This window comes from Mytilus galloprovincialis, chromosome 7 (genome assembly GCF_965363235.1).
Source record: "Mytilus galloprovincialis chromosome 7, xbMytGall1.hap1.1, whole genome shotgun sequence".
Classification (NCBI taxonomy): Eukaryota; Metazoa; Mollusca; class Bivalvia; order Mytilida; family Mytilidae; genus Mytilus; species Mytilus galloprovincialis.
The window spans coordinates 5,538,441-5,560,327 of record NC_134844.1 but is presented as its reverse complement, the minus strand read 5'-3'; the positions used below and the strand labels follow the sequence as shown (position 1 = coordinate 5,560,327).

The 21,887-nt window shown below is 34.2% G+C and overlaps 1 protein-coding gene across 2 annotated transcripts in view; it reads right to left on the bottom strand.

Moving 5' to 3' along the window:
• LOC143082179 (uncharacterized) overlaps nt 1–21,887 on the bottom strand; it is a 29,852-nt gene continuing 7,965 nt past the window's right edge. For both annotated transcript variants that reach the window (XM_076257749.1, XM_076257750.1), the window contains 8 exons: nt 19,190–19,237; nt 18,861–18,950; nt 12,118–12,315; nt 10,888–10,959; nt 8,353–8,410; nt 7,395–7,591; nt 6,094–6,114; nt 1–890 (listed from right to left, as the gene is read on the bottom strand). In XM_076257749.1, the coding sequence (XP_076113864.1) occupies nt 367–890; nt 6,094–6,114; nt 7,395–7,591; nt 8,353–8,410; nt 10,888–10,959; nt 12,118–12,315; nt 18,861–18,950; nt 19,190–19,237 (1,208 nt within the window). In that variant the 3' untranslated portion in view covers nt 1–366. The remainder of the gene's footprint in view (nt 891–6,093; nt 6,115–7,394; nt 7,592–8,352; nt 8,411–10,887; nt 10,960–12,117; nt 12,316–18,860; nt 18,951–19,189; nt 19,238–21,887) is intronic.

The window sequence follows — 21,887 nt, the reverse complement described above, 5'->3', positions numbered from 1 at the left end:
TACCACAGGAACTTTTGGTTTATTAGCTTCATTGCAACATCAACCCATTATAAAACTGTGAAATATCATATCAACTTATAACTCCATATGCAGTCGCTGCAAGAATGTGGCTCCACAGAAATTCAAAGTTTTACAATATGGAAGCTGAGCCAAGATATATGTGTAAAAGATTTAGAGCAAAGAAAAACAAATATACCAAATGTATAAATCTATATATGCATTCAAGACAATCTTCTATTCCATCACGCAAGTCGAGGAAAGTGTTTTCTAAAGACTAGTATTTTTAAGACAAAACTAACTCCAGCCTAATTTATATATTAAATACAATTGAAGCATATTTATAATGTTTTAATTAATTCAACATTTTCATATATATTTTTTATCCCGATATGTATTAAAGTATTTATTATTTGACATTAAAACCTCTTCATTTTGTGAATATTTATTGAAGTCGCTTGCGGACACTACCTCGTTCTCAGCCGAAAATTCGTCAAAGTCACTTTCCAACATAAACTCGTTTTCAGGCGAATATTCATCAAAGTCGCTTCTCAACACAATCTCGTTCTCATTCGAAAATTCATCAAAGTCACTTTCCAACAAAACCTGGTTATCGGCTGAATATTCAGCAAAGTCATTTGACAACAGAGCCTCATTCTCAGCCGAATATTCATCAAAGTCACGATACAACTGAGCCTCGCTCTCACGACGTATGGTTTGTACTTCTACATTGTTATTTTCATCCTCATCAGAATCATCGATTACTGGTTTAAATCTCTTTGTCGTATGTGCAACAAGGCGGTGTTTATGTCGAACCACAAGAAAAATCACAAACACCCAAAAATCCACCGTAAAACTATAGCACAAATAAATCAGATGTTCAATCCATGGAGCTATAATAAAAAGATTTTGTATTAACAAAGTCTCTGAGAGTAGTTATAATGGTACATTTTATTAGGTTCAACAACTTGTTAATCAAAATCTGCAACTCACATATAAAAAAACTTATAGGATAAAGTAGGCTTTACACAAGTAAATTAAAAACTAAAAGTATAGTACGAATTTTCAGTTTACTGCATTTAGTAAGTGATTTTATAAGTGGCTTCCAACAAACACCCAGTTATCATGATTTCTTGCTCAATAGTTATGTCCATTTAACCTAGATTTGATAGAGTTATAATACAGAGTGTTACTATAGTTACTAGAATGGACTTTATTTAAAAACCAGTTATTGTCATGCCACGGGTTATGTTCTTCTCATATTTATGTTGATGGTATGATACTAAACCACTAACGGGATGGATTGTGCCTGATATCCGTATGATGAAGACATAATCTTTAAATCAGTTTAATTGAAGTCTGGAGCTGGCATGTCAGTTAATTGCTAGTAGTCTGTTGTTATTTATGTATTATTGTCATTTTGTTTATTTTCTTTGGTTACATCTTCTGACATCAGACTCGGACTTCTCTTGAACTGAATTTTAATGTGCGTATTGTTATACGTTTACTTTTCTACATTGGTTAGAGGTATAGGGGAGGGTTGAGATCTCATAAACATGTTTAACCCCGCCGCATTTTTGCGCCTGTCCAAAGTCAGGAGCCTCTGGCCTTTGTAAGTCTTGTATTATTTTTAATTTTAGTTTGTTTCTTGTGTACAATTTGGAGTTTAGTATGGAGTTCATTATCACTGAACTAGTATATATGTAACACTCCCAAACGTGTCCGATTCCCTCAAACGTGTCTATTCCCCAAAACGTGTCCGTAATATTCAATTTTGCCCAAACGTGTCCGATTTTATAACCACCAAAGGTGTCCGATTATTGTCATTCGCCGAAACGTGTCCACTGTTATACGCCAAACGTCTCACGTCTTTTAGTGCTAATACACAAATGTCCTAAATGACATCAATAACGTTTACGGCAATTCTATGATGGGGGAAACAATTGTTTTTGATGGGGGAAACAACAGTTTTTGATGGGGTTCGTGTTGTTTATTCTTTAGTTTTCTATGTTGTGTCATGTGTACTATTGTTTTTCTGTTTGTCTTTTTCATTTTTAGCCATGGCGTTGTCAGTTTGTTTTAGATTTATGAGTTTGACTGTCCCTTTGGTATCTTTCGTCCCTCTTTTATTACCACTGGGTTGATGTCTCTGCTGGTGGACATTTTGTCCCCGAGGACATCATCCGCCCAGTAGCAAAACTACAATTGCATGAACTTACGAAGATTAAACAGGAAACTGGCTCGGACGTCGCCCAGTATAAAAAGGTCCGAAACAGACGTCACCATGGACACGGTGTCGTCTGATATGGCAGGTGTCCCCTCATCACCAGACATGACAAATATCTCAAACACGACTCATTCAGATCATCGTCCTAGTGACAATAGCAATATTACACATATACAGCCATGTTCAGTTCTCCTTAAAGACATTTTGGTTTTTGATGACACAGTACAACACTGTCGCATTTCAAAATGTGAGACCAAAGGCTGCAAAACATGTGCTATTTTAATTACAGATGCTGAATTCACTAGCAATTTGACCAAGAAGTCATATTTTACCAGAAGTTACGATGATCTGAATTGTAAATCGATAAATGTCGTCTACGGATTAGAGTGCAACCTTTGCGGATTGGTATACGTCGGTGAAACGAAAGGAAGGCTAAACAAACGTATGTGCGGTCATAGATCAGACATTAACCTCAATGCTAACGACATTCTATACCAGCATTTCAATCAGCCCGATCATTCCATCGTTTCTATGACAGTTCGCATTATCGAAAAGATATACCATAGCTCTAACAATCCTAATCTTTCAACGACTCTCCGTAGACAAAAAGAAGACTTCTGGATTAGACAATTGGGAACTGCAACACCGTATGGCTGCAATGACAAAATTGATGGTATAGGTATTCTATCTAGTCCTTCGTGTAACTCGGTGAATGTGATGAATATTTTCAACTCGACTCCTCGACGTAGACGCAGTCATGGTCATCGTTATTATACATCACCTTCTCTGCATGATGTCTCTATTAATGACTTGCTGTCATTCATACAAAAGCCGTTAGGTATTCATCACATTCGCACGAAACTTTATTCATTACCCCTTACAAAACTTCATTCTCTGTTCAATTTATGTTTGGAATCCACTGTTACAAACCCTCATTCAAACCAATACAAACTTCAAGCTATAATTTCGGATATTGCAAGTCACAGACTTTTCAAGCCAGTTCGCATTGGAAAAGATGAAAAAGAGAAAAGATCTTTTCTAAATCTTTCCTTTGCCAACAAAGGTCTCGATGGCGTCAACCTAGGCAATATCCTTCATCATAAATTAGTTCAATCGAAAATACCTCCTTATTTCAAAGACCAGTCTGTACCAATAATTTCTTATACCTATACCAAACCTATTGCAACTAAAATTTTCAATTACAAACGCGTTTTGCAGAATCTCGATATTGACGACTTCAAGTCTAAACCTCCTGATTGCACTTGTGCTAGTTCCCAATTCATATATAATCCTGCTGGCCACGTTATTACCGGTGACCTTAACATTGTTAATAACACTTCTCTACGAAATGTGTTATCGAAAGGTCCGAAATATCGTGAGCCTAAATCCATCAATTGGAAATACAACTTTAAAATTTTGATGGACTCAGTCGAGGATTATGCCAGGCAATGGGCTAAACGTGAAAAGGAAGACGTAGACACTCTATCCGAATGGATTAAGGCAGTGAGGTCGTTAATACAAATCAGAATCAAGAAACTGAATGGGTCCATCAATGCCCATGCTACGTCAATCTTTAAAGACCCAAATGTTGCTAAACACTTATCCGACCTCCATGATAAATATGTTGTTGTCCCCGCAGACAAAGCCCCAAATAACATCGTTTTTGTCTGTAAAAGTCACTACATTAATTGCTTGATAAACGAATTAGGTATAGACAATTCACTTGGAAACTCAACATATACCCTCACGACACTTACCAAAGAGGAAATCCTGGATAATCATAGGTCTGTTCTTTGTTCCTTTGATATTTCAACCAAAGATGAAGAACTGGATCTTCCATCACTGTATTGGATACCTAAGCTACATAAGTGTCCTTACAAACAACGGTATATTGCTGGGTCTTCCAAGTGCTCCACGAAACCTCTTTCTAAATTATTAACATCTATTTTATCAGCAATCAAAGACGGGCTTCAGAGTTATTGTGAAACTGCCTATTCTAGAGGTGGCGTGAATCAGATGTGGATACTTAAAAATTCCAAAAATCTTTTAGAGTACATACAATCTAACTCTCTTTCATCTTGTAACAGTATTAAAACATTTGACTTTTCTACTCTTTATACAAGTATTCCACATTCCAAACTAAAAGACAAATTGAAAGAGTTGGTATTACTTTGCTTCATAAAAAAGAATGGCCAACGTAGATACAAGTATCTTGTCTTAGGGAGGGATAAATCATACTTTGTAAAGAATCACTCTGATTCAAACAAAAAATTCTCTGAAACCGATATTATCAAGATGCTTGATTTCTTGATTGACAACATATTTGTAACGTTCGGAGGACGTGTTTTTCAACAGACTGTCGGCATCCCAATGGGAACAAACTGTGCCCCTCTACTTGCCGACTTGTTTCTTTATTATTATGAGGCTGACTTCATGCAGGAACTTCTTAGGAAGAAAGATAAGAAGTTAGCAATATCCTTTAACTCTACTTTCCGCTATATAGATGACGTTCTTTCACTAAACAATTCAAAATTTGGTGACTATGTGGAACTTATCTATCCCATCGAATTGGAGATAAAGGATACTACAGATACAGTTAAGTCGGCTTCATATCTTGACTTACATCTAGAAATTGACAATGAGGGTCGGTTGAAAACAAAACTTTACGACAAAAGAGATGATTTCAGCTTTCCAATTGTGAACTTTCCATTTCTAAGTAGCAACATTCCAGCAGCACCTGCATACGGGGTATATATCTCCCAATTGATACGCTATTCCCGTGCTTGCGTTTCCTATCATGATTTTCTTGATAGAGGGTTACTGCTCACAAGGAAGCTATTAAACCAAGAGTTCCAAATGGTGAAGTTGAAATCATCCCTTCGTAAATTTTACGGACGCCATCACGAGTTGGTTGACCGTTATGGAATAACCGTTTCACAAATGATATCGGATATGTTCCTTACGTCGTAACTACAATCCCCTTCCCTTTCATGAATGTGACCTACCGAGTTAAGACTATTTACCGACTTTGTAATCACATAAGCAACACGACGGGTGCCACATGTGGAGCAGGATCTGCTTACCCTTCCGGAGCACCTGAGATCACCCCTAGTTTTTGATGGGGTTCGTGTTGTTTATTCTTTAGTTTTCTATGTTGTGTCATGTGTACTATTGTTTTTCTGTTTGTCTTTTTCATTTTTAGCCATGGCGTTGTCAGTTTGTTTTAGATTTATGAGTTTGACTGTCCCTTTGGTATCTTTCGTCCCTCTTTTGGTAAAAAGTATCATTAGTTTGTTCAATGCCGATTGTTAACGATTATCACATTTGCAAATTTAATCTGTAACATATTAACTTTTAACATGTGAACATACAAATAATTTTAGTACAGTTGAATTACTAAGTGAAATATTTTATACTAATAAACTCCAATGATGCCTTTTATATTAATCCGAATATTGCACGGCGGACTTTTAGCAGAATTAACTTCCCTTTTTTCAACAGTTCTGGTATTTTAAAAGCTCTTCAAATCATAAACTGGTAATCATTTTTTAAAATATATTTTAGGTTTCGAGCAACACTTAATACACACGAACAAGAGACATACCATCCAGTGACAAATATTTCAGATTCTATTATCATACCGGTTATTCGGATAGAATTTTCATTTAAAAATTCCCCATTTCCATTCTCAATTTTATTTATTGCATCTCTAGGAGTTGAACTTTCCTGTTCTGCGTTTTGAGATTTAAGAAGAACAGCGTTTCCTCAAAGATGGAAAATTGGATCGACTAAATTTTTCAAATTTAGTTATTTTTGGTAAATACACTTTTTTACTAATACGACACTTATCCTTTTTTTTTATTACTTACGCAATCCAGGAGGTGGAAGAACTGTAAAAAAAACAGTATATATATATATAAGAACATGTATTCAAAATACATTTAAAAATGTGTTTTGAAAGAGTATGTCTTAATTGTGATTAAGATTAAAACACAATGTTGACTGCTGTACCCCTATTTGTGATTGTTTGTGTTGTTCACGTATCGTTGTCAATATAATGGAATTCGATGCGAGGTTTAACAAGCTATAAAACAAGGTTCAATCCTTCATTTTCTACATAAGAAAATGCCTGTACCAAGTCAGGAGTGTGGCCGTTGTTGTCCATTCGTGTGATGTGTTTGAGCTTTTGGTTTTGCCATTTTATTAGGACTTACATCTAGAAATTGACAATGAGGGTCGGTTGAAAATAGAACTTTACGACAACAGAGATGATTTCAGCTTCTCAATTATGACCTTAACATTTTTAAACAAAGAGTTCCAAATGGTGAAGTTCAAATCATTATTGCGAAAGTTTTACGGACGCCATTACGATTTCATTGATCGTTATGGAATATCCATTTCACAGTCAGATGATATCGGATGTGTCCCTTGTGTCATAACTACAATCCCGTACCCTTTTCGCGAATGTGACCTACCGAATTAGACTATTTAACGGATTTGTAATAACATGAGCAACACGACGGGTGCCCCTTGTGGAGCAGGATGTGTTACCCTTCTGGAGCACATGATATCACTCTCAGTTTTTGGTGGAGTTTCGTGTTGCTGTTGTTCCCCTATTTTTGACATGTTTACCTACTGTGTCCGTTTGCTTTGTCCACACATCGTTGTCAATCTAATGAAATTGTATGCGACTGTCATACAAGTAAGAGGTTTAGCTAGCTTTAGAAAGAAGTTTAGTCAACCATTTTCTACATAAGAAAATACATGTACCAAGACAGGAATATGACAGTTGTTATCCATTCGTTTGATGTGTTTGAGATTTTGATTTTACCATTTGTTTAGGGTCGTTCCGCTTTGAATTTTTTGCATACAAGCCTATAGATTGAAAATTTGTCATTCGTTGGACGTTTAATTTCGTGGTTCAACTGTACCCACGAAATCCATGAAAGTTGGTATCAAACGAATAATAATGAGTTCACAGTATTCTGTAGACACATGTCTCTTTTTAAGACTGTATATTAACCTGTATGGTAAAAATAATTCATGTCAAAATTTTAATTTTTGTTGATCCTGCGATTAACAGAGTAAGCGAGACAAAGGGTTCCGCGGAATCCTTACTAATTTTTATAATATTTAACGAAATCTTTTCCTAATTCTTCTAATATATCACCTTTCAAATGGAAAATCATTCTTGTTCTACCAGCATAAGAGCATGTGTATGAGCGGGAATCTTCTACTAGTGAAGTATGTATAACAAAAACATTATAGGCATCGATTTCTACTCTATCAGCCATCTTCTCGCGTAATTTTAATGACGACATATATTTTGTTCCGTTTATCCAATAAACAAGAGTGTCTATCGACGATCTGAAACAAGAAAGGTTTAAAGATTTATTATTAATTGCTAAACAAAACAACAACAAAAAAAAACAAAAAAAAAAACAAACAAAACAGCCAAACAACTCGGTTTCTGATGAATAGTATTGTTATTGCCAATCGTACCATCTCTCAAACAGTAAGAGGAAATTATTTGAATCGTCATACTAAACTATTGTAAATGAGTCTCTTAAGTTCGATGTAGATTACATTAAACAATATCATTCGATTACAATCTGTTTTACTTGTTTATATTTGGAATGATCAACTGAAATCAATCTTATTCAAGTGGTCGACCACCTCATTTAACTAAATGGTTCGGTAAACTAAAGGATGTAAACGTCTGAATCGATTGCAGTCGGTTAAAGTTATAATACTGATGCATCAAATGTGGTTATAGTTTACAGCCAAACAGATTGCATAGAAAGAAATAGAATGGAAGGAAATTCATTCTTAACATGTACTGAACGTCTTATTTCTATTTCTTTAACTTTTAAAGGGAAACAAAATGCTCATGCTACTTTCGTCATTTTTGTTTTTATAATTCATAAAATATGAAATTATCGCAAGAAATTTAAAACAAATCATGACTGTTGACCTATAATGGTTTTCTTTTACAAATTATTACTTGGATGAAGCGTTGTCCCAGTGACATTCATATCACATCTTCTTATATCTGTGAAATCAACTGCAATAACTTTATCGACGACAAATATAAATAAAAAACTAAAACTATGTATAACGATGTATACCCTGGACAAATTAAATCAACTCTGTCTCCTTCTGTCGCAATTACTGTTGTCTCTGGAACTGTAAATATAAAGTAGTAAAAACCCGTCAAGCATCCAACACTACCGAATGACGCTTATATAGGATGACAAGGTTAATACTTTTAAAAGAGTAAGACCCAATCAGGGCCGTAACTACCTATGAGGCAGGGGAGGCAAATGCCTCCCCTGAATTTTCTACACCAAAAATTGTTGTTTTAAGTTATTAAATGAAATATTAACAATATGTAGTACTACACGAAGAACTTGAATTTGTATTACAAACAACACATGTTTACAGTTTAACAGTGATATCATGATATGTGATGTATCTGTCATTTTCCGGATTTTTGATTGAAACAGTGAACCCTTTCAGTATTTGTTTTAGTTTTTTTTTTTATGTGGCCTGCCATCTGTTATTCAGTATTTCCTATGTTGTACGAGAACGCATAAGAAACTTGGCTTTCCCCAATTCTAAATAAAAATAATCACATTTATTTAGGGGCTCAATTAAGCAGAGGAAGTTCCCTTTGTATTGTGAATCTTTTATGATATCGGAAATTCGTTACCGGCTGAATCAGCTGCTGGATATTTTTTTTAACGTGTCTAACAAAAATATCTTTAAATACAGATAATAATCGTTTGCAAAACAAAATGCTTCCAGGTTCAAGTCTTCCTGATGAGTCTTAAAGTAAGGAAATCGAAGGAAAACGGGTAATTTTAAGCCATTTTATCGAGAGAGAAAAAATCGGCGGTCACAATATATTTAATGTTAACAATTATAGTTCAAAGTACGGCTTTCAAGATACAGCCTTGGCTCACCCCTAACAGCAATCTCAGTTTATTTTTGCATAAAAATTGCTTCCAGGTTCAAGCAATACTGATGAGTCTTAAAGTAAGGAAAACAGGTAATTTTTAGCCATTTTACTGTGGAAAAAAAAATCCACGGGGGCTATGCCCCCAACCCCCTATCTAAGGGGCATCAATCGGCGGCCCCATACCCCTGCCTCCCCTGAATTCAAACCCTGGTTACGGCCCTGCCAATGTGTTCTAAAGTCTAAAACATCTTCCTTATTTTTTTTAATACAAATTATGAAAAGAACAATGTGAATCCTAGTGAACAATACCAGTTCCTGCTAATAACAGGTTTTATATAGTATTTTGGAGACCCTATGTTATGTAGTCAGCACTTCTGTGTTGACTTGTGTTATCATTGATATATTCATAATTATAAATTAACTGTGGACAAAATTTTGAATTTTTGAAATACTAAATCTTTTCTACCTCAGGAATAGATTACCTTAGCTGTATTTGGCAAAACCTTTGGGATTTTTTGGCCCTCAATGCTCTTCAACTTCGTACTTTATTTGGCCTATTCGAGCGTCACTGATGAGTCTTTGCGTGCGTCTGGTGTAAATATGAAATTTCAATCCTGATATCTATGATGAGTGTATGTTATGTATTCCTAAACGGACTAAAAGAATAGCAAAAGATAGAAAGACAAATACGGTAAAAGTTTTCGTCAGTTGTAAATGACACAAACCTCATATAAATCGATTTTTATTCTAACACAAAATTAAAGTAAAACTTAACAACTTGAGATACTTAAAATTAATCATATTTCCCCAGTGTATTCCAGCATTCTTTTATCTCAATAATTTTACATAACAAAACAACCCTCGGTAAAAAAAGATTTAGCAACTCATTTTCTATTTTCAATTCTCAATAAATAGACTTTACTCTTAAACAAAAAAATAAACACATAATTGTATCAAAGAGAAATAGAGAAACTAGTCTATATTAAAACTCTATCATGAAATTTCTTTTCTGCAACTTCTGCAATTCCAAGTTTTTAAATTAATCTATATATGTTACAAACAAATTGTATTACCTCCGATTATATTTCTAATTGAAGAATTCTAATCATTTTATACAATCTTGATAATCTCTCTCTCTCTCTCTCTCTCTCTCTCTCTCTCTCTCTCTCTCTCTCTCTCTCTCTCTCTCTCTCTCTCTCTCTCTCTCTCTCTCTCTCTCTCTCTCTCTCTCTCTCTCTCTCTCTCTCTCTCTCTCTCTCTCTCTCTCTCTCTCTCTCTCTCTCTCTCTCTCTCTCTCTCTCTCTCTCTCTCTCTCTCTCTCTCTCTCTCTCTCTCTCTCTCTCTCTCTCTCTCTCTCTCTCTCTCTCTCTCTCTCTCTCTCTCTCTCTCTCTCTCTCTCTCTCTCTCTCTCTCTCTCTCTCTCTCTCTCTCTCTCTCTCTCTCTCTCTCTCTCTCTCTCTCTCTCTCTCTCTCTCTCTCTCTCTCTCTCTCTCTCTCTCTCTCTCTCTCTCTCTCTCTCTCTCTCTCTCTCTCTCTCTCTCTCTCTCTCTCTCTCTCTCTCTCTCTCTCTCTCTCTCTCTCTCTCTCTCTCTCTCTCTCTCTCTCTCTCTCTCTCTCTCTCTCTCTCTCTCTCTCTCTCTCTCTCTCTCTCTCTCTCTCTATCTATATATATATATATATATATATATATATATTTACATACATTTCTTCATAACGTCTGTGAATTCTATCTTGTCTAGCTTGACTGATGCAAATTTTTTCCCGCCACTACCACCTATAGAGTAAAATATAAAAAACATTCCTTTTTAAAGGTAATTTCTATGTAGCAATAGCACATCGGCATAGAATTATAAATGCATAAAACGGACAACAGGAACTACCAAAATATGGACAATTCAACAAACCACAACAGCTAAAACACGCCTATTCACGAATAATTGAGGTAAAAACAATAATGAACAACACATTGTCAAGTTCCAGCTTCGACTTTGCACGAAATGGGGCGGAGTTATACAAGATTGCCGTGCGCACATCAGTTTTTGCCCATTTTGAACATATGTCGTAATAGTAAAACACACAATAAGAAAATATGTGCAGTACAGCTACCACTAGTATAGCAAACATCTTGAAGAATGAAATAAAAGGTATAACATCATTTGGAAAGCATGGTCAACATTTGTTCGCTACTTTTTACAGGAGACCCACTGATGTAGCAACAACACTGTTGCTGAAGAAACAATATGCCTAACAAGTTTCACTAGTCTTATTGTGTTATTTACTTGTAAATGAAATCAGGTAGAATTTGTAAGAGGTCAGTTAGTATTCTGAATAGTGAGACAATGAAAATATTGATTTTTTTTTATTTACTTGTTTTGTATTTTAACATGTTTAACTCAATCAATAGGTGACCGACGAAAATCCAAAACGAAAAGTCCTTAATTAAATGGCAAAATCAAAAACTCAAACACATCAAACGAATGGACAACAACTTTCATATTCCTGACTTGGAACAGGCATTTTCTTATGTAGAAAAAAGGTGAATTTAACCTGGTTTTATAGCTAGCTATTCCTCTCACTTGTATGGCAGTCGCATAATTTCTTACAGGGTTATATCTATATATGGCATTTGTTTACTTACCTTTCCAACATTGCACGTGACACGACTTGCCCTTCCAACATTGCACGTGACAAGACTTATATTCCATCTCGTCTGGTCGATCACGGTAACTAGACATACTATAATAATGTTTACCTACCCTTCCAACATTGCACGTGACATGACTTGTATGCTATCTCGTCTGGTCGATCACGGTAACTAGACATACTATAATAATGTTTACCTACCCTTCCAACATTGCACGTGACATGACTTATATTCCATCTCGTCTGGTCGATCACGGTAACTAGACATACTATAATAATGTTTACCTACCCTTCCAACATTGCACGTGACATGACTTATATTCCATCTCGTCTGGTCGATCACGGTAACTAGACATACTATAATAATATCTCTCAAACAGCGAGGATCTACATGGTAACCCGGCTTTGTACGAACGTAAAATGTAATATAACTGCTCAAAATTTTGTATCATCTGTCTTTCAGAGTATAGTTTGGCCATGCATGTTCCTGTAACAAATCAAGAAAACATAAAAATATAGGTGCTTCGTATTAATGTAAGACGTAAGATAAATGTTCTCCACCATGCTGAAAGGAAAACAAATATGATAAATCTATCTTTTATGCATGTACATATTCATCTGACAAGAATGGAGTTCCCTATGAGTTTGAACATCTCCTACAAATAAACATAACAACATTATAACAATTTATTATTGATACGGTCTTATTGTTATTCATTAGTATAACTTTAGTTTTAAATGGATTTCTATATTTTGATACCAGCACCAATAATGTAAATAAATATTCGCATGTGCATGATGAAACAACTGGAAAACTTATCTTCGTTTTACACAATGTCCACAGGTACATACAGTGTATAAACTAATAGAAGCGTACCAATCAGTTAGTCAGAGAGTTATCCGGCCCCTTATGGTCACAAGCTTGTGTTTTTAATATTTAATTTCACGTAAATTTCACGTGAAAAAAATTTGCCTGTGTAATGTTCTAGTTTTTTGTATGATAATCATATCCTCCACTAATGACATTGTCTAACCTGTCTATTGTTGAAACTATACTTGAACATGATATCATTGCTTTTTTCTTTGCAACGTTTCCTTAATGTTTACCAGACACAAGTTGTTTCCTTTTTCCTTTTTCCTTTTTCGATCTTCAAATTTTGAAAAATATTACAAGTCCAAACTGAATTTTTTTTTTCCCCTCAAATTTTTTTTAACAATTTTTTTTTTCCTTAATTTTTTTTTCCTTAAATTTTTTTTTTTCAAATTTTTTTTCACAAAATTTTTTTTCCTCAAAATTTTTTTTTTTTCTCAATTTTTTTTTTCCTCAAAAATGTTTTCCTCAATTTTTTTTTCCTCAATTTTTTTTTCCTCATTTTTTTCCTTTCCTTATTCGTTTTCTATTTCCTTTTTCGATTTTCGATTTTCCTTTCCTTATTCGGTTTCTATTTCCTTTTCTGATTTTCATTTCCTTATTCGATTTTCATTTCCTTCTTCGGTTTCTATTTCCTTTTTTGATTTTCATTTCCTTATTCAGTTTTTTTTTCCTTATTCGGTTTCTATTTCCTTATTCGATTTTCATTTCCTTCTTTGGTTTCTATTTCCTTTTTCGATTTTCATTTCCTTATTCGTTTTCTATTTCCTTTTTCGATTTTCATTTCCTTATTCGGTTTCTATTTCCTTTTTCAATTTTCATTTCCTTATTCGATTTTCATTTCCTTATTCGGTTTCTTTTTCCTTATTCGATTTTCATTTCCTTATTCGGTTTCTTTTTCTTTTTTCAATTTTCATTTCCTTATTCAGTTGTATTTCCTTACTCGATTTTCATTTCCTTATTCGGTTTCCTTTTTCCTTTTTCGATATTCAAATTTTGAAAAATAATACAAGTCCAAACTGAATTTTTTTTTTCCCTCAAATTTTTTTTTCTCAAATTTTTTTTTCCTCAAAATTTTTTTTTCTCAAAATTTTTTTTTTCCTCAAATTTTTTTTCATCATATTTTTCGTTTCCTTATTCGTTTTCTATTTCCTTTTTCGATTTTCGATTTTCATTTCCTTATTTGGTTTCTATTTGCTTTTTCGATTTTCATTTCCTTATTCGGTTTCTATTTCCATTTTCAATTTTCATTTCCTTATTCGATTTTCATTTCCTTATTCGGTTTCTTTTTCCTTATTCAATTTTCATTTCCTTATTCGGTTTCTTTTTCCTTTTTCAATTTTCATTTCCTTATTCAGTTTTATTTCCTTATTCGATTTTCATTTCCTTATTTGGTTTCTTTTTCCTTATTCGATTTTCATTTCCTTATTCGGTTTCTTTTTCCTTTTTCCTTTTTCATTTCCTTTTTTTGTTTCTATTTCCTTATTTGATTTTCATTTCCTTATTTGGTCTCTTTTTCCTTATTCGATTTTCATTTCCTTATTCGGTTTCTTTTTCCTTTTTCAATTTTCATTTCCTTATTCAGTTTTATATCCTTATTCGATTTTCATTTCCTTATTCGATTTTCATTTCCTTATTCGGTTTCTTTTTCCTTATTCGATTTTCATTTCCTTATTTGGTTTCTTTTTCCTTTTTCAATTTTCATTTCCTTATTCAGTTTTATTTCCTTATTCGATTTTCATTTCCTTATTCGGATTCCTTTTTCCTTTTTCGATATTCAAATTTTCGAAATTTCGAACCCTTTGATAGCTTGATTCACGGTTTGCTCATTGTCGAAGGCCTTCAACATAGACGTTCTTTTGGTTTGGTCATAGTGACATGAGTGAATCATAAGACGATTTGCACTCATACTGTCATAGCCATATTTCTTTGTTTTTATATATATATATATTTCTTATTATATCATCTAAACAGACGGACGCAAAATTCGACGTTATCTAAATAGTTTTTGTCCATGTATAACTCTAGACAATGTTTTCGGTTTCTTTTTCCAATTCAATTTTCATTTCCTTATTCAGTTTCTTTTTCCTTATTCGGTTTCTATTTCCTTATTCGATTTTCATTTCCTTATTCGGTTTCTTTTTCCTTATTCGATTTTCATTTCCTTATTCGGTTTCTTTTTCCTTATTCGGTTTCTATTTCCTTATTCGATTTTCATTTCCTTATTCGGTTTCTTTTTCCATATTCGATTTTCATTTCCTTATTCAGTTTCTTTTTCCTTATTCGGTTTCTATTTCCTTATTCGGTTTCTTTTTCCTTATTCGATTTTCATTTCCTTATTTGGTTTCTTTTTCCTTTTTCCTTTTTCATTTCCTTTTTCGGTTTCTATTTCCTTATTTGATTTTCTTTTCCTTTTTTCATTTTCATTTCTGTTTCCTTATTCGGTTTATTTTTCCTTATTCGAAATTCATTTCCTTATTTGGTTTCTGTTTCCGTATTCGGTTTCTATTTCAATACGGTGGTCAGACCAGGGGCGGATCCAGTCATTTTAAAAAGGGGGGTTCCTAACACAGGACAAAAGGGGGGGGGGTTCCAATTACATGTCCCCTTTCAAATGCATTGATCGTCCAAAAAAAAGGGGGGGTTCCAACCCCCGGAACCCCACCTCTGGATCCGCGCCTGCAGACGGTCCCGGATCCCAGAAAAATATCTAAGTGGGAAATAGCTTGTGTCAATCCCTTTCAAAGGTATTGACATAAGCTATTTCCCACTGAAATATTTCTTGGGGATCCGGACCCGTCTGGCCACCATAGAGCTCGGTTCAAAGGTGACCCTTAACGTAATTTTCCGTATTAACCACACATTCGGTACTACTCGGCAAATCCCTACATCAAAGTTCTGAACCGGACCTAGCTCATTTCAAAGGTATTGACCATTTTTAAACGATAAAGATTAAGTCCCAGTCCCACTAGACCACGATCCCACCACGCTCACCGCGATCTAAAATAAATTCAGATCGTGGTGAGGTCGCGGCATGAGCGGCATGAAAATGTAAATTTCCGTTGCTTTCACGATGCTACTACGTCCTCATTACACTTCTACAACGATCCCGCTACGATTATACTACGTTCTCACCGCGCTTATTCTGCGGCCTCACTACGCTTATCAAGATCTTTCTACGCTCATCGCGTTCTCACTACGACCATACCACGAGTTATCCGATTGCAACACGATCTTACCACGCTTCTACTGCGATTATAGCACGTTCTTACCACGATTATACTACGCTCATACCGCAATCTTACTACGTTCTCAGCAATAACGTCAATATCGTGTTCCATATCAATACAGTTCCATTCCTTCTATTTCTGATTGATACGTAGATTTCGCGGAAACAATACAGTCAAGCCGCCAAAATTTACTAGAACACGTGGGCGTGGTGGTAGGGGTTGATGTAGAGGCAGAGGGAGCTCCAATAGTAACGAATCCTGATCCAGCAGAGATGTCGGACCGACCAATCCAACCCAAGTTACAACCTATTGCTGGTCCATAAAACTCAAATGACGATATTTTAGTGAACGATACCAGAGATGACACAGATGTGTATGCACGTAGTCAGGTCGTAAGAAGAGCGTGGTGAGTACGACAAGGGCGTGCTAGAATCGTACTATGGTCTTGAACTGCGTGGTGTAAACGTGGTGTAGTCGCCGTGAGAATGTGATGGTCGTAGTGATGTCGTTATAACGTCGCTGTGAGATCGTAGCACATTATCTCCTAATAGAATCACGCTTTCGCTACGCTCTCGCTACGATGGTACAGCGACCTTTGCGATCTTACTGCGACCTTAGCGCGCTCTCACTACGCTTCTACGACGACATGATTTCGCCATGACCGCAACACGATTGTTTTGAACATGTTCAAAGTTGTCCACGCTCATCACGATCTTAAAGACCTCACCACGACCGTGATACGACCTTACTACGATCTACACGATCGTACTACGATCATCAAAATTTGCATTTTTTTTCACAGATCGTAGTGCGATCGTGGCCTAGTGGGACTGCGGTATTAGACAGTACTTTACATACGAAGAAACAACTCAGTCTCATGCTACTTAGTGGACATTTTGATGAGTTAGTCTCATTCTACTTAGTGGACATTTTGATGAGTTTAGTAGTTTACAAAACCGTTTCGTAGTGGACAAATTGTGTCGTAATTGATATCAACTCAATATCAATTGATAAAAACATACTGAAAATTTCATGGTACTAACCCTTGTTAATTGTTTTGTACAAATATAATTGAAAAATTAGTATACAAAACGACTGCATGACATGGTAGGTGTAGTGTCCCGGCACTACGAAACGATTTTCTCCTGCAAACCGAATTCATAAGGAAAGAGAAATCCAAATAAGGAAATAGAAACCGAATAAGGAAAAAGTAACCGAATAAGGAAATGAAAATCGAATAAGGGAAAAGAAACTAAACTCATCAAAATGTTTTTCTTCCGAAAACCGAATGAGGAAATAGAAATCCAAATAAGGAAATAGAAACCGAACAAGGAAAAAGTAACCGAATGAGGAAATAGAAAACGAATAAGGAAACGAAATAAAATGAGAAAAAAAAATTGAAGAAAATTTTTTTTGAGGAAAAAAAAATTGAGGAAAACAAATTTTGAGGAAAAAAAAATTTGTGAAAAAAAAATTTTGAGGGAAAAAAACTTCAGTTTGGACTTGCAATATTTTTCAAAATTTGAATATCGAAAAAGGAAAAAGGAAACCGAATAAGGAAATGAAAATCGAATAAGGAAATAGAAACTTAATAAGGAAATGAAAATTGAAAAAGGAAAAAGAATCCGAATAAGGAAATGAAAATTAAATAAGGAAAAAGAAACCGAATAAGGAAATGAAAATCGAATAAGGAAATAGAAAACGAATAAGGAAAAGAAACCGAATAAGGAAATGAAAATCAAAAAAGGAAATAGAAACCGAATAAGGAAATGAATATCGAAAAAGGAAAAGAAACCGAATAAGGAAATGATAATCGAATAAGGAAATAGAAACCGAATAATGAAAAAGAAACCAAATAAGGAAATGAAAATCGAAAAAGGAAATAGAAACCGAATAAGGAAATGAATATCGAAAAAGGAAAAGAAACCGAATAAGGAAATGATAATCAAATAAGGAAATAGAAACTGAATAATGAAAAAGAAACCAAATAAGGAAATGAAAATCGAATAAGGAAATAGAAACAGAATAATGAAAAAGAAACCGAATAAGGAAATGAAAATCGAATAAGGAAAAAGAAACTGAATAAGGAAATGAAAATCGAATAAGGAAAAAGAAACCGAATAAGGAAAAAGAAACCGAATAAGGAAAAAGAAACCGAATAAGGGAATGAAAATCAAAAAAGGAAATAGAAACCGAATAAGAAAATCAAAATCAAAAAAGGAAATCGAAAACGAATAAGGAAATGAAAATCGAAAAAGGAAATAGAAACCGAATAAGGAAATGAAAATCGAAAAAGGAAATAGAAACCGAATAAGGAAATGAAAATCGAATAAGGAAATAGAAACCAAATAAGGAAAAAGAAACCGAATAAGGAAATGAAAATCAAAAAAGGAAATAGAAACCGAATAAGGAAATGAAAAGTGAAAAAGGAAATGAAAATCGAAAAAGGAAATAGAAAATGAATCAGGAAACGAAAAAAATGAGGAAAAAAAAATTTGAGGAAAATATTTTTGAGGAAAAAAATTTTGAGAAAAAAAAAATTTGAGGAAAAAAAATTTTGTGAAAAAAAATTTGAAAAAAAAAAATATTTAAGGAAAAAAAAATTGAGGAAAAAAAAATTTGTGAAAAAAAAAATTTTGAGGGAAAAAAAAAAATTCAGTTTGGACTTGTAATATTTTTCAAAATTTGAATATCGAAAAAGGAAAAAGGAAAAAGGAAACAACTTGTGTCTGGTTTAATGTTTTCGTCAACATCTTGTTTTATTCATTTTTAATGGGGTAATTTTCACAAGAAAGTTTCTTGATACGGTGTTATTATTATTCATTAGTATAATAACTATAGTTTTAGATTAATTTCAAAATAAAAAAAAAACATTCATTTTTATCTTGAAAACTACATTCTATAAGGTATCGTGAATATTTTTGAACATACCCCGTCTTTTGCGCTCGCCTTCTGCACCACAAACACTACATGGCGTCCAGTCACCCCAGCTTGAGTAATACACAAGGTTGTCGCGTTTTGCTATAAATAAAATGTATGGTATGTTGCAGGTCTTTGATTTGTTATTTTTGTATTGCATATAATACTTTTAGAAAATTTTCGGGGATAATTTGATTCATTGAAAAATAATATCATTAAAAGCTCATTGTTTTAGTTCAAGAACCCCCTTTCTCTTTTCTAATTATAACATACATTGAACAGCTATAGTTCAGAAAGAAGATAATCTCTTTATTCAGTTTGAACAATATGAAAATACTTACAGACTTGTTCTGGAAGAGGTTTGCTAAATTTTATGCCTTTGGAGTCAACTGAAATCAAATGTGTGTTTATAGTTTATACAAAGAATAATAGAGGGTATTTTAGTGTAAACATATTTATATATTTATAGTGGATTGGGAAACAAGTTATTGCAACTTATATTAATCCCTTGCAGCCACTCAATTTAAACTTAGGTGGGTAGTTGTCTCATCGGCCAATTCATACCATATCTTAAAAATTTCTACTATGAGTTGCTGCACACAACTACGTTGTCAGTACTCAAACAGTTTCAATCGTCATATTCCCGACTTTATATACACTGCACGTTCCCCGACAAAGTATGACGTTACGCGATGTTCGTACCTCATTGGGTAATCGGTGTAGTTGGCAAGATGCAAGTCCAAAATATATAATTTTGTGATATCATATTCATTGCTAATTGTACGTATTTATAAAAAAAAAGGTTTTTTAAACTAAAAACGAAAAAAATAATTGTTGAAACTATGTTTTATGCTGCATGCGACAAGCTTCATTTAAAAAAACGGCTATTTTTAGGTTGTCCCGCGTAACATATTTCATTAATTGTAACCACTAAACTATGATTTTCGTCTAAACTATTTAATATTTTGAAAAACGGGTTTTTCCATTATTTAACAGCATGGTTCCTTCAGTCTGTTATGCATTTTTATGACGTTATGATGACGTCATAGAAAACTAGAGGCTCTAAAGAGCCTGTGTCGCTCACCTTGGTCTATGTGAATATTAAACAAAGGAAGCAGATTGAAAATTGACTACAAAGTTCAATAACTCCTACAGGGGTCAATTGACCATTTCGTTCATGTTGACTTATTTGTAGATCTTACTTTGCTGAAAATTATTGCTGTTTATAGTTTACCTATATCTATAATAATATTCAATATAATAACCAAAAACAGCAAAATGTCCTTAAAATTACCAATTCAGGGGCCGCAACCCAAAAACAGGTTGTCCAATTCATCTGAAAATTTCAGGGCAGATAGATCTTGACCTGATTAACAATTTTACTTCATGTCAGATTTTCTCTAAATTATTTGGTTTTTGAGTTATAAGCCAAAAACTGCATTTTACCCCTATGTTCTATTTTTAGCAGTGGCGGCCATCTTGGTTTGATGGCCAGGTCACCGGACACATTTTTTAAACAAGAAACCCCAAAGATGATTGTGGCCAAGTTTGGATCAATTTGGCACAGCAGTTTCAGAGAAGAAGATTTTAGTAAAAGATATATAAAATTTACGAAAAATGGTTAAAAATTGACTTTAAAGGGCAATAACTCCTAAAGAGGTCAACTGACCATTTTGGTCATGTTGACTTATTTGTAACTCTGACCTTGCTGAACATTATTGCTGTTTACAGTTTACCTATATCTATAATAATATTCAATATAATAACCAAAAACAGCAAAATTTCCTTAAAATTAACAATTCAGGGGCCGCAACCCAAAAACAGGTTGTCCAATTCATCTGAAAATTTCAGGGCAGATAGATCTTCGCCTGATTAACAATTTTATCCATGTCAGATTAGCTCTAAATGCTTTGGTTTTTGAGTTATAAGCCAAAAACTGCATTTTACCCCTATGTTCTATTTATAGCCATGGCGGTCATCTTGGTTAGTTGGCGGGGTCACCGGACACAATTTTTAAACTAGATACCCCAATGATGATTGTGGCCAAGTTTCAAATAATTTGGTCCAGCAGTTTCAGAGGAGAAGATTTTTCTAAAAGATTACTAAGATTTACGAAAAATGGTTAAAAATTGACTATAAAGGGCAATAACTCCTAAAGTGGTCAACTGATCATTTTGGTCATGTTGACTTATTTGTAGATCTTTCTTTGCTGAACATTATTGCTTTTTACAGTTTATCTCTATCTAAAATAATATTCAAGATAATAACCAAAAACAACAAAATTTCCTTAAAATTACCAATTCAGGGGCAGCAACCTAACAACGGAATGTCAGATTCATCTGAAAATTTCAGAGCAGATAGATCTTAACCTGATTAACAATATTACCCTTGTCAGATTTGCCCTAAATGCTTTGGTTTTTGAGTTATAAGCCAAAAACTGCATTTTACCCCTATGTTCTATTTATAGCCATGGCGGCCATCTTGGTTAGTTGGCGGGGTCACCGGACACAATTTTTAAACTAGATACCCCAATGATGATTGTGGCCAAGTTTGGTTAAATTTGGCCTAGTAGTTTCAGAGGAGAAGATTTTTGTAAAAGTTAACGCAGGACGACGACGGACGACGACGGACGACGACGACGGACGACGACGGACGCCGGACGCCAAGTGATGAGAAAAGCTCACTTGGCCCTTCGGGCCAGGTGAGCTAATAAAAGCGTTCCATACTGCAAGGGCAAATCTGTCCATGGGATTCCAGATTTGAGAATCAAAAAACATTTATTTAAAATGGAAAAAGTTTAGTATTTGTATTTAACATCAGTGTTAATTTGCTTAATTTTATGAATTTAAAGACAAATATCCTGAAAAATGATACATGGTAATGTATGAGCGATTTTTCAAAGGCTTACAAGGTTGTCGCACCGCCTTTTTTTGACGTAAAAACGAACTCAACTAAAATTTACGTCAAATGGTTGCTTATCAGTGCTCTTATAATGGTAGAATTTTATGATTTTTTTAAATGTTATTTTTCTTAATTTTT